The sequence below is a fragment of the Centroberyx affinis genome, unplaced genomic scaffold (assembly GCF_046629955.1).
Source record: "Centroberyx affinis isolate AG114_WGS23_722 - 3 ecotype Tasmania unplaced genomic scaffold, CSIRO-AGI_Caff_v1 ptg001271l_1, whole genome shotgun sequence".
Classification (NCBI taxonomy): domain Eukaryota; kingdom Metazoa; phylum Chordata; class Actinopteri; order Beryciformes; family Berycidae; genus Centroberyx; species Centroberyx affinis.
Genome location: NW_027279780.1, coordinates 115271 through 129393, shown reverse-complemented (window position 1 = coordinate 129393; position 14123 = coordinate 115271). Strand labels below are relative to the sequence as shown.

At 39.3% G+C, this 14123-nt stretch overlaps 1 protein-coding gene across 1 annotated transcript in view; it reads left to right on the top strand.

Annotated features, from left to right (window-relative positions):
- The window catches only part of cpne7 (copine VII), a 36448-nt gene extending 22686 nt beyond the window's left edge, over positions 1 to 13762 (top strand). Inside the window, exons 11-15 of the mRNA XM_071525126.1 lie at positions 4579 to 4633; positions 6440 to 6491; positions 7452 to 7585; positions 9066 to 9302; positions 13610 to 13762. Coding sequence (XP_071381227.1) covers positions 4579 to 4633; positions 6440 to 6491; positions 7452 to 7585; positions 9066 to 9302; positions 13610 to 13762 — 631 coding nt within the window. The remainder of the gene's footprint in view (positions 1 to 4578; positions 4634 to 6439; positions 6492 to 7451; positions 7586 to 9065; positions 9303 to 13609) is intronic.
- Positions 13763 to 14123: the final 361 nt, after the last annotated feature.

The following is a 14123-nucleotide window of genomic DNA, read 5'->3' as shown; positions in this document are numbered from 1 at the left end:
CAAATACTTTCATAGGATATCGATTTTGAATGTAGGAAACAATGTCGTGGTGCAGCTTGAGGTAGACCTAAATGTGACCTCAGCTGGACCGCGCTGGTTTTGAAATGCCCACATTAATGTGGGGTTTACAGCCCTTCACGTCAACCAATTCTCATGTTATTACCAATTATTTCTGGACACTCAACATAACATGCGCAATTGCCCACATATTTCACTGTGGGACAGGTCCGCACTCCAAAAAATCTATGCATCTATCCAAATATGAATTTTGATTGTCCCAGCAGAGACCTAATAGATTACAGAATATGCTAACGTTTACAAAAAAAAAAAAATCATGATTACCTTGCCTAATTTTCCAAAATAGCAGCAGACATATGGACAGCAAATTCAACTTTTAGCCATGACGCTGTCTTAAGTTTACCATAACACACTCTGCAGAGCAGCTCACTCATGTGTGAAGTGATTACTATGCGCTTGTTGTTACTTTCTAATAGGGTAATCACCTGTCTTCATATGGAAATGAGACAGGTTTTTGGAAGGGAGGGGAAAGGAAAGAAGAGTCAACTATTGTGAAAAAAAAAAAAAAAAACGTTTCATGCCACCAGGTGCCAGGTCCACGCAAATAGGTACCGGAATGCAGGTAGTCCAAAACCGCGAGGCACAAATTAAGCACTGTGTGTTCATATCTGGATACTGTACAGTATATTAGTGTGTGTATGCAGAGAGGTGCTGATGATTTTGCTTTTCAGAGAATGCTTGACTCATTCACTCATTTACCTCTCTTCCCTGTATAACAGAAAATAATTAGCCAAACGGAGGCTCAGCATGGCCCATGTATTGTATTCACTGATTTGTTTCTGGTACTTAATGGCTTATTAACTTTTACTCAGCTCCAATTCTCCAAGTCCTGGAAGTTATTCCAGTCGTTTCTGTTGGATGTCTATTTGCTGTGAGATTCAATGGAATCTGTAGCAGCCATTTGCAACCACTGGAAAATCTTCTCCTGTAAAATTGTGGGAAAAGACAAACCTTTTCCCCTTTCTTCTGCATGGGATTAAGAAGGTATAACCCCCCTCAGAAAGAAGCACAAGTGTTGGTGAAAAACATGGGAAAGAGCAGCTCTAATTTGCTGGGGGAGGAGCTTGAGGGAGGAGATTGCTTTAATTGAGCTCTCCGTTTTTTCTTTTCAGTCTTAGTGGAATACTGCTACTACTACTACTACTGCTGCTGATTATTATTATTATATAGTTCTAGTAGTAGTATTAACTAAAACTTTGAATAGCAGGGAAAGTTATAGTTGATTCTGTTTAGAACTTACAGGCAACTTGCCATTTAATGCTCACTCTGAGTGCAAAAATCAACACTATGCCAGTGCTTATATAAGTCCACATCTATCAGAGTTAATTAAACACTTCTGATTTTTTAACACTCGCCCCAGAGCCATATCAGCTCTAGGAGTGAACAAATCACTCTCCAGTCAACACTTGTCAATTCACTGAAAAATCAACACTCATTAACACTGGAAATTTTGCTGTGTACCCCCACCCTATCCAGAGTAAACAAATAAAACAGATAATTTCACATTTTTGAGCCCCAAACTAAGATTGTGTTAAGATGGAGATGTTATTTCTGATTGCACTATGCTGTAGAATTAGTGGGGTTTTTTTGTCTGTCACGAAGGCATGAAATAAATGTCCTGATAACGGAGGCAGCCATCAGAGAAAGCTGTCTGCAGGCAAAGAATCACTAATGTGATTGAAAACAAGCTATCACAGCTCTGGCGCTTATCCCAAGTGTCACAAATTCTAGTGCAATACATAGAAAAATATATTTGTAAACATGTGCTGTTTGTAAACACTTATTCCTTTATATGTCACTGTAAACTATATTGGATTAAGTATAAAAGTAAATAATTCACTCAAATCAATTAATTTATGTCAATCTCTGGCTAATTGGGGGGGGTTGCTACACCACTAAAGTGATTAAATACTCCCAATACATTACTTACTATGACCCGCCCAATGTACAGTTGAGTAAGAGATGCAATCCCTGCATTACAGTTTTGTGTAATGTTAGATACTGCCAGAAAAATTACAATATTCCATTACAGAGTCAAGCAAAATAAATAAATAGCTTTGTTCATTTGTTTGATTTTAATGGTAATGGTTTCCAGCATTACATTAGTATTATGTTAACTTTTACGTTTACATTCTTTTAGGATCACAGTATATAGAAACCACAGGCCGTAAAAAATAGAAACATTGATTGAATGTTACAGGAAAGGGTTGAGCACAGCTACAGTATGCCATTGAAGTTTCAAGTGGACACTTCTCCAGCTTCGCTTTTCAACTTCAGCTGCTTGTCCAGTGTATCTAAACTTCTTCCTTTTGTATACCTCAAACATCACATCTGCTCCTAGTTCTACAAAGTAGACAGCTGGGTAAGTGTGGACCACCAGATTAAGTCTTAGGTTTGTGCTAGCAATCTCTCTAAACTAATGGCCCACAGCTGCTCACATTTTCAAAAATGTAGCTGCACTTGTGTCTTGGTCAGAAATCCTACTTTGCTCTCCTTCGCATACAAAGGGATGGAGCATGCATGGAGTACTCTCTACTGACAGGCAAAGAATTCATAGTTGTCCCTTTAACTGTGAGTTGCTCTTGGTAGGCACTTCAGCACTTGATTATGGTGCCAAGTGTATTGACCATGGGGAAGACTGATTGAACATGCTGACAGGATATGTTAGAGCATTGCTGTCTGTGAACAGAGAATAAATGTTGTGTTTTCACCTACCCAAAGGTTGAAGTTTTGGGATGATGGCAGCACATCATAGCACTGTTGCTGGGTGAAAAGCTAGTAGTAGAAAAACAGCCTTGTTTTTTAGCTTGTAGGCCTTGTATTTTTCAGTTTATCTGACAGGTTTTGAAAGGTTATCATAAACCCAAGGGTCACATAACTTTCTCAACCCATAGATGACTTGTAATCTTTCAATTTAAGTTAAAACATGAAAATCAACAAAATTAGTGTTATGAGGCTTTCACTCGACAACAGTGATAGCTCTGATGATTACGTTTATTCAGTTGCCTCTGTACTCCACAGGTCCTTCAAGGTAATCTCCTTCCCCTCTGCACTTTCCTACTGATTCTATGCTCCCCTCTTGGCCTGAGAAAGTGTGGCACATACTGGCAAATCTGCTTCATTACAATTCTCCATTCATCTGAGGATGTTATATTGTTTCATGCAGGTTTGCATGTGCCAAGACTAAGGCCTCATCAACTCAATTGCACCTGCAAAATCAATCCTTGTTTTCAAGTGCTGATTATGGCTACATTCATGCTGCAGGCAATTGTTTTGAACACTGTTCAATTACTATATGTCCACTCTAGTTTGGTTTGAATGGAGGAATCTCCCTAAATACTAACTCAATTTGAGACTTCGTTTTACTCTCCACTGGCTGCTTGAGTTGTTGTCCTCCATGTTTTCCATGTTATTATGACAGTGACCTGTCCAATGGAGAGTGACATTAAAACAAAATGCATCACATTTAGGATGATTGTGACCAAAACACAAATGAAAATATCAGATACCATGTGTATTTTTTCTGTTCAAATTGCACTAAAAACATCAGATCTGTGTCACATAGAAGGGGAAAAAAAGTGTTTGCTGTTCTGGTTCTCTTGGGGTCCATTCCCGCTTGGTAGAGCAGGCGCTGCACCTCTTACTGTTATGTCTCTATTGGTATCAGCTCCTTTTCTTGCTCATATTAATGCTTCAATTAAGATTGATAGCAGTGACTCAGAGAAGAACCTTTCGTAGTGCAATCCAACATGAGACACCAGGTCAGTGCTAACAATCTTTCTAAACTAATGGCCCACGGTTGCTCACGTTTTCAAAAATCTAGCTGTGCTTATATTTTGGTGCACATTCCTACATTGTTTCCTTCAAAATTCCCCTAAGGTTTTGAGCCTTCAGGGGAATTCTGTAACATGATATGGGTCATGGGTTAAGGCAGGAGCCAATAAGAGGTATAGTGTTTATAGGGCGGTCAATAGTACCAGGTACATCAAAGCTGAGGTGGTTACTGTTACTTGTTGCTGATACCTTGGCTGATGATTGATGTTTGTGTCATGATATTTCCCAACAGGAATTGCCTCTATCCTGTTGTGCTTTACTCTCTGGTTCTCTTCCAATCTTCTTCCTTTCATTTCTACAAAGCTGTGCACCCTGGATTTTGACAAAAAGGGAGCCATCCAGCATAGCAGGGCCCCTTACAGTAATATCAGGCCATCAAAACGGTATGATGAAAAATGGAAATGATGAAAACAGTAAGAGCAGCTCTGTGAACAGGTGCAAAAGATGGCTGCTACAGGAACAGTGAAGCAGATTTCAAATTGTAATTCAGGAGTCATTCAACATTTATGAAATGCAAACAAGCAGGGGGTTTGTCCTTGGAAAAGTGAACAGATGAATAACCCATCAATATTTTTCAGTTGATCAATGTCAAAAGTTTTCCTAGATTAAACTGCAGTAACTGTAATATATGACCACAAATATTAATATATTTACTTTGCATTTCAGCGACAAAAGATTTTCTGCCTTGGGATTTGGTGCCAGAATTCCACCTAATTATGAGGTGAGTGTTATCTCTGTTATTTTCTCTGCTCTGCCTGTTTTTCTTCTATCCCAAATCTATTCCCTTCTATTCCACTGACCTTCCCTTCGCATTAGTAATATTATGCATATATGCATGTGCTCTTATCTGATCCTTGTATTTTCCAATGCCCTGGGACTATACATTAAACAGGCTGATTTCCATGACCTATTTTCTGACACAATTTGTCATTCTGTCAAAATCTGATATTTAAAACTAATAATTGAGTTTATTTTTATTCACAAGCCCCTTGTCTTAAAATACCAACTTGTCTTGAGAAAATAACATGTCATAAGAATTGTGTGAGCAGAGCATTTGTTTAAGCAAATTGGACCCTGAGAATCAAAAGCCTGCAGTGATTTTGAATAGAACCCTGGGGAGAAAGTCTGACTTGATGAGCGTGCGTGCGCGCGCGCGCACACACACACACACACACACACACACACACACACACACACACACACTTGTATCACCATACCTTGTGTTAACATTCTATCAAATCACATTAATTCCCCAACCCCTAAGCTTCACCTTAACCACTAAAATGGCAAAGTGAGGACCAACAATATGGGCTATTGATGAAACAGAGATAATTACATTTCACCATGTATAATTTGTGATTGCCGTGAAAGGGTCAAATTTCTGTTGCCATGTGCTGAGTGGTGGCACAGGTGAATGCCAATTAAGTCATTCTGCTACTTAAGAGTTGCATATTTAACTTATGATCAATTTCAATGGACATGATGGGGCATCAAAAAAAGCTGAAATTCTCACCTGCAGAACTTGTCATGTGAAGTATGAGTAATACCCGGTTTTGAATAGAGGACAAGACAAATGGGCAAATTTTTTTTCCAGGTCACACAACTACAATTTTGGTCACTTTAATGCCCTTCCCTTGGTTCTGTTGCACTCTTGGTTGTTTGTTATAGCACAGAATTAAAAATTGCTTTGTTTTATTGCTTGCTTTCCATAATGTTTTACTTTGTAACTCTGCCGAAGGTAGGAACCTGGCAATATCATAGGATTTAATGTTGATTCCTTTTTACAGTTTAAATTTTTACAGAGTAAATTGGAATGTTTTTTTGTCTTTGTACCTTTGCTTAATTGAATTTAAAAACTTTCTGTTGGTCTTGTCTTGGTTTCCAAGAAAATTGGAAGGCATTGCTAATAATAAATAATAATAAACCTTCCCTACAAGATAGTTCCCTGAATTGATGAGTAATAGAGAAAATGTTTCTATGAAAGTGCAGCTCCCTCAGAATTATGTCAGTTGGCCTGTTACCATTAAACCTATTACAACAATATAGTTACTTGAACTGATGCGTAATACCAGTGGTGATTTTAAGTAATTTACATGTGATTTCTGAGTATTTACCTAGTTAGCTGTAATTACTTGATAAATTACTATTCTTACCATGTATTTATCTGGTAATTACCTGGTACTTAGGGTGACTGTAAAAAGAAGGGTTACCTTTTGCACTGCGGTGTGCTTTTATGAATCATCTTCAGAATATGTAAATGATTAAATGGGACCCTGGTGCCAAATGTTTCCACACAAACACAAATGGCACAACACACACACACTGTACTTTTTGGGAGATATATTTTAATGTCTACTGTGAATTATTCAAAGCTTTTTAAGGATGCCTTCAAAAGCTGCTTTTAAATGAGCTGTAAAAAAGAAAGGTCCTACAAGACCCCAGGAACCTTTTAAATGAGGGAGGGGTTTTGTTCTATTAGCCTTGTAGGGTAGCAATGTGTGACCACTGTCTCCTTCTCCACCCACAGGTGTCTCATGACTTTGCCATTAATTTCAACCCAGAGGATGATGAATGTGAAGGTGAGGGAGGCAAAGCTTCTTTTCTTTAAAAATTCAATACAATGCTACAATGCTTTTCTGAACTGTGACTGTGTGCTGGGGATAAAGAAATATAGCCTCAGGTGGTAATTCTAGCATTCAAGTCTAAATTCAAGTCAAGTATGTAACAACACTGAATTGACAACTAACAATTTCACTAAAAAGTGCATCTCTATGCTGATGATACCATAATTGACATTGGTACTTTGGTAACCAATGTCAATAACCAATGGTAAAGACCATTTGTATATTTTTTTCAATGTATCAAAAGAAATTACATATTCATCCACTGAATGGAAATAAAATGTAGCAGGTCCCTCATCACAAATTTCAGGTAATATGACACATGGCAGATTATGTTCATAACATCCAAAAATGAAGACGACAAAATCACCTCTGCACCATTTTTTGTGAGCATTTTTGCCTGTAGATCTTTGTCTAGTTTTGTATCTCTTAAAGAGTCAAGCATGTGGCAGTATCTTTATGAATCTCATCATAGATAATTTTTCAAAATTATTTTTCAAAACCCATACAGATAAAACTTTGCATCTTTCACAGGGATGAAGTCTGGCCATGTGTATATCTATGCTAGACTGCAGGGACATAATTCATTTTCCAATTTACAATCCCTGAATATTGTCCATCATAACACCCTACACTTCACTAAGGATGACAGTTTTCACATGCACCACTGTGAATTATTATTATCAGAAACTAAATTAGATAAGTGAGAACACAGAAAGAACAACACATTTGATTGTTTAGGCACCACCACTGAAATTACTGCACTGTGTAATCTCTTTTAATACTGAAGAACACAGTATGAAACTATTACACCATTTACACCAATTACACCATTACAGAGCCTCATTTACTGAGAAAAAGTATATATATTAATGTTTCCTTTATGTTGATCATATCGTCTATGCTGTCTTTGATCAGAGATCCAAGGAGTGGTTGAGGCATACCAGAATTGCCTTCCTAAGATCCAACTGTATGGCCCAACCAATGTCTCTCCCATCATCAGCAGGATAGCCAAGCTGGCAGCAGGTGATGGGACCATTAAAGATGCCTCTGTGAGTGTCCCTTTATACTCTATTAGAGAGATGCGGATGTAATACAGGCTTTGTTGCTATCCCTCCCACTGGGTTTCCCTGGGTGAACAGCCTCTGGTTCACCTCACTGTTTACAGTAATGATGCCCTACAGCATAGAAGAGAAAGGAGTCCATTAGAGAATGAATCAGTATTCATTAAATTGTAGCTGGAAATAATTCAGTGGTGTTTTTTTGTTGTTGTTTTTTTACACATTTTCATCTGATTTACTCAGCTTCTACATGAGCACTTTAGAAATTACCTCATGAAAGACAGTTGAAATTGGATAAATAATGTGGCTGATAGTCTTGGCTTTACTCCTTAGCTTTCCTTAATTTACTTTGGAAGTATCTTCCATTTACTATCTATCTTAATATGCCCACTGGCTGCGGGGACATTGTATTCTAAACACCCCTACGCCTATATGGCCCTTTCCACTTAAGTTCATCCGTGCAATCATCTTCATTTAATTATTCAGTCTTCGCCATCAGTTCTTCCTTTGATCAGTAAATGAGCCCCGGTAAACAATGTACTGGGGATTTCAGGGCATACCCCATTAGACCCCATTAGAAACATGGGGTCAAAATACAGACAGGCACAAACAAACATAATGTTGTGTCATGTTAATACTCTAGTATTCAACTCTATTACTCTCTCTACTACTTTCAGTAGACAAATTAGATGATTGAGAAATGAAATGATTTACTGATTCATAGTGAGAACTATGTGGCCCGTCCCCGTTTAGTTCATCCTTCCACTGGTTGGATTCTGGGACATCCTAACAAGTCCAGGATGTCACGTCCCACAGGGTGCAGCCGTCTCCTATATAGGGCCCCTCCCTCTGGAACAAGGTTCACACCCATGTCAGCCACTGTCTTGTTATTTAAATTCAGCCTCAAGACCCATTTATTCAATACTGCCTATAACCTACTTCAACTGTCTCAGTGCTCTGACACATATAGAGGCACATACTGTATATACACACACACCATATAGACAGACACACACACACACACACACACACACACACACATACATACATACATACATACATACATACATACATACATACATACATACATACATACATTACACACATACATACTGTGCATACGCACACATATACAAGCTGTGGCTCTATTTTTGGAGTTTGTGATGTACTTGTTCTGTCTTTTGTTATTATGCTTGTCTTTATCTGTTTTTGTTTCCCTTGTTTTGTGTAAAGCACTTTGTGACAAACTTGTTTGTTAAAACTGCTCTATACTGTACCTAAAGTTGACTTGTCTGCTTAGTATAGTAGAAGCGGTCAGATTTCAGCCACAATTTATTAGAGACAGCAACAAGAGCTTATTTCAAACCACTACACGCTGAGAAGTATATCTGCTTTCAACCGCACACTGACATTAAACCAGGTTAATGTTAACATGGGTTAATATACACTGCAAACTCTTCTCTTCTCCCAGCGATATCACATTCTGCTCATCCTCACGGATGGTGTAGTGACAGACATGGCAGACACACGTGAAGCCATTGTGCGAGCCTCCTACCAGCCTCTTTCAATCATCATCGTTGGTGTGGGCAATGCAGACTTCACAGACATGCAGATTTTGGATGGAGATGACGGAGTCCTACGCTCGCCAAAGGGCGAGCCTGTCCTCAGGGACATCGTGCAGTTTGTGCCCTTCAGAGACTTCAAAACGGTCAGTGTTTTTTCTCTCACTGTCTTTCTCCACTTGTTCCTTTGTCAATACTTACTTCCCACTTTCCTTTCTCCTCGACTCTACTCTGTCATCTGACTGTTATGCTGCTCTCATGTTACAACCCAAACCTAGAAAGCTCATAAAACAATTTCCTTCAAGTCCTCAAAATCTCTTTTTAGGGCCCGAGCACCAAGTGGTGCGAAGGCCCTATTGTAATTCAAGGAATTATTATTTTTCTGCCGAATGAATCGCATTTTTGAGGGGCTAAAGGTGCTCAAAAACTCACCAAACTTTGCACACGCGTCAGAAGTGGTGAAAAATTATATATTTTATTTACAAACTTTCAACAAAGTAGCCCTCGCGGTACGTTTCACCTACATGTACGAAATTTGGTAGGCACATGTATCATATCCAGATAAAAAAAAAAGTCAACTGGTGCCATGACCTAAACCCAACAGGAAGTCGGCCATTTTGAATTTATTGTGACATTTTTGTGCATTTTTGGCCATTTACAGGGGTCATACTTTAACAAACTCCTCCTAGGAGGTTGATCAGATCCACCTCAAACTTGGTCAGCGTGTATAAAAGATGGAAAGTTATCAAAAGCTTGAGTTTTCGTCGCACAGCGTCGAATTTCCATGTTTCGCCACAACAGGAAGTGGTTTGTAACTGGACTGTACATGGTCAAATCTGCCCTAAACTTCACGTTTGATATGCGTCCCAGCCTGAAGACATCTACACGCCAATATTCAGTCATTCAGTCATAGCGCCACCTACTGGCAACAGGAAATGACATGTTTTATACTTTGCTGTACTCCTCCTAGCGGGTTGATCAGATCCACCTCAAATGTGGTCAGAAAAGCCTTAAGACCTTGATGATACTTGATTGTGAAGATTGGGAGTTTCATCGAACGGCGTTGCCCTGGTGGTGCGGCGAATTTCGATGTTTCGCCATGATACAGGAAGTTGTGTTAACTTGAGTGTACATTGTCCAATCTGCACCAAATTTCACATGCTGGACAAGAGTCCAGGCCTGAGGACATCTACATGCCAATTAGGAGTCATAGTCATTGCGCCACCTACTGGCAACAGGAAGTAAGCCTTGTGTGACAATCATCATTCGATTTACATGAAATTTTCATGGTGTGGTCTACACTTGATATACTGGAACATAACGTATGATTAGTGGGTGTTCTCTAGCGCCACATAGTGGACACAGGAAGTGACATTTAACTCCTTCGTGCGGTGTCCAAACTAGAGCCCTGCACGGGCCTCAAATTTAGGCCCTAGCCCGGCCCGGGCCCTAGAGATTCAGGCCCGAGCCTGGCCCAGGCCCTCAGGCTTATGAGAATTCTCAGCCCGACCCGAGCCCGATTTTTTAAATTTTTTTTTTACATAAACACCTAATGTGTTTGATCAATTTTGAATCAACACCATACAAAACACTTCCAAAGCATTACCAGTATTAAATGTGTCAGTTCAAACGTTTATCAGAAAAAGGTTGAACTTTTTAAGAGGATCGGAGCCGCAGCTCTGGAGATACGCATGACTTTTTTGACAGACTACTACGCGTCCGTCTGATCCGTATTTTAGCCATATAAATGTATATAAATAATAGTTTGCTTATTGTAGTTATTTATCACCATGTCAGTTAGGAAAATAGAGGATACATGAATCAATGTCACTTAAATATATGTTGGAGATTAAGTTATCCACGGAGAGCCACTGAGAAGCTTCTATTTGGCAACAGTACATCTACACAAAGGGACATAAGTACTGTTCTATGGTACATGAGTGTTCCTCACAGTACAATGTGAGTTGTTTATAGAACAATAAGCAAAACTGGATAACTGTGGTGACTTACCCATAGGTAAAATAATAGATACGCGCAACAGAACGGGCAGAGCGCAGGCAGAACCGTAACAGAGCTGCTCCGTTACGCAAACGGAACGCATGCTGTGTATGATCAAATCAAAAGCTTCACCAAAGAACATAGCTAGAGTTTTCTCAAGAACAGAACAGTAACGTTAGTCCATGAGGCCAGTGCTTGCTTGGAAGCGACAGGAGGGCGTGTGCGCGCGCCAGGCAGACTGTGTCTTCTGTGCGTTTCTTTGATTGGTATGCCTATTGATTTCAAGTCCCAAGCTCCAAAAAAAAAAGAAACGGGCCCAGGCCCGACCCGAGCCCAAGTTAGTGATGTGAAAATCGGCCCGAAGCCCGGCCCGAATCTGTCATAGCCTCGGGCCCCGTCGGGCTCGGGCCAGAATGCAGGGCTCTAGTCCAAACCACATGAAAATTCAGAGCTGTGTCGACCGGCAACCAGTCCAGCGACCAGCAACGACGCCGCGGCTGCGGCACACCCCGACGTGCACGATGGTGCGAGGGCCCGATTATCGTTGCTTGCAGCTTTAATTTTATTTAATTTTTTTTATCGATGCTCATGTCCATTAAATGTCTGCTTTCCGGAATAGCTACACTGCAGACTGTTTTTTTTTTTTAAAGAGCACACAGCTTTTGCTGGCCCTGGCAGTGCTACAGATGGGCAGCATGAACTGGAGGAGCTCCAGAGATTTCTCAAAATAAGAATGTATTCTCAATGTTGCTACATGTCAGAGGCAGTCAGAGGCTTTTCAACTGCAAAATTTGACTGTGCACCGTGTTTTAGAGTACATGTCTCATATTTTGAACAGAAATTGCCCCCATAATTCATGTTATGTAAATCATCCTAATATTTCACTGGTTTAAATCACCTAATTTTTGACGGATTGGGATTAAAAACGTTTCTAATGTGATTTAAAATCAGAATGATAAATGCAAACTCAAAAATGCTTATTTTTTCACCACTCCCCTGTTTCACAAAGTGATAAAATGTCCATCCCAAAGTTTCGTTTTCCGAGTTTGTCAAGTACAGTTATAGATGAGAAATATGTTTGATCTATGACAACCATATTTTTTTCACCATGCTATCTAGCTTGATAATGAAAAAAAATAAACTGCACAAGCCAATTCTGGGAGATAACTGCAACATATATACTGTATATGTAACATGTATGCAACCATTCATTCATGCTCATTTCTCACAGGAGCAAGGTCCCCATAGCAATCTGACAATTAGATTAAAGATTAGTTTCAGGCCTTCCTTTACCCCATTTCAAGGCCAAATCCAACTATAGGCTAAGGTGTTTTTTGCAGAACAATATTGCAGAAGTTTTTTCCAAACTGTTATCAATTTAACAACCTCTGAGAAAATGACAAAAAACGACAACTGGCTAATACAACTTCTAACAGACACACCAAATAAATCTTTTAATTTGGCTGAAACTAAGAAAAGAAAACAGACATTACACCCTCCATAGTAATGGAGGGGTGTAAAGGGTCCAATACAAGTTTAATTGAGTTTCATTGAAATTTCTTGTACAGCTCAACTTAACATAAATCATTACTTAAACCTAGGGCTGGGCGATATGTACAAAATTAATATCACAATAATCATAATATATTATTTCAATATTATTATATATTTGACACTTTCCAGTGTTTTATTTATATGTCTTGAGGTCCATTAAAAGCTGTTTGTGTGGTGTCATGTACCACTCTCAATCCATTTTTAAACGTTCATTTTCCAGCATCTCTCTGAGCCTTACTAAGAACAGGCTGTTTCTGTTGCTGCATCTTTAAGGCTCATTAATATTAACGAGCCTCTATTCTGATTGGTTTACCGTTTCAAGAGTGAAACGTGAGACACCACAGTTGGCAGCTACTCTGTAATAAACAATGACAACCGCTCAACCGCTTTGAAAAAAACACTTTGTTAGCCTATTATTTCTTACAAAAATGATAATGAGCGAACCTTTGTCACGCCACAAAGTTACAGAAGTCCAAACGGCTCGTTTAGAGGCTTGGTTTCCTAATATGGATCGTGTGGATTGATACTTTCACGATGTTTAGATAGCACATCCAACTCCTTTATAATCAAAGAGGCAAGGGAAATCCCGTTTTCTACAATATGGGACCTTTAAATTATGGGAATATAAGGTATGAAAAAACTAAATTTAAAATAATATTTCCCAATTTGTTTCAGATCTAATTTTTTAATGAGGAGTTTAATTAGTATTTGCTTTTATTCATTCATTTAGACAACATAATTGTGTATCACGATAACTCGACTCAACTCAATATGATTCTACTGACAGACGATGAATGATAATATTGATTTATTGCCCAGCCCTATTTAAACTCTGTGATGTGTGGCACCAATTCAAGTGTTGTGTTTTGTGAACTTCAGCTGTGCTCTGTCTCTGTCGCAGGCTTCGCCTGCAGCGCTGGCCAAATGTGTCCTGGCGGAGGTGCCCAAGCAAGTAGTGGAGTACTACAGCCACAAGGCCATCTCCCCTATGTGTCCTTTAAGTGACTTGCCCACCCCCACCCTCAGCCCAATCGCCAACACCCCAACAGAATAACCAGCCTGTACTGGGGACCAAGCTTTGACCGCAGCACCAGTCCAGCAGACTGAGAGGGAGGAGGGAAGCATGTCTCGCTATTTTGGACAAGAACTATAAAAACATCTTTATAAAATTGTTGTTATTCATTTTATTCATTTTTCACAAAATGTTTACACATGGACAGTAAGCCAGAACCTTTGGGTTATATTTCTCTGCTCAATTTGGATCCAGTACCTGCCTGGCTATGCATCATGACCATCCAGCTGTTTCAACAGCATGAGTCCTGGAGCCTTTGTCTATGTTTTTTGTTGTTGTTTTAGGATGCATGCACGCCAATCTTTCAATGTCGATTCATCAATAATACAGACTCATTGTTCCT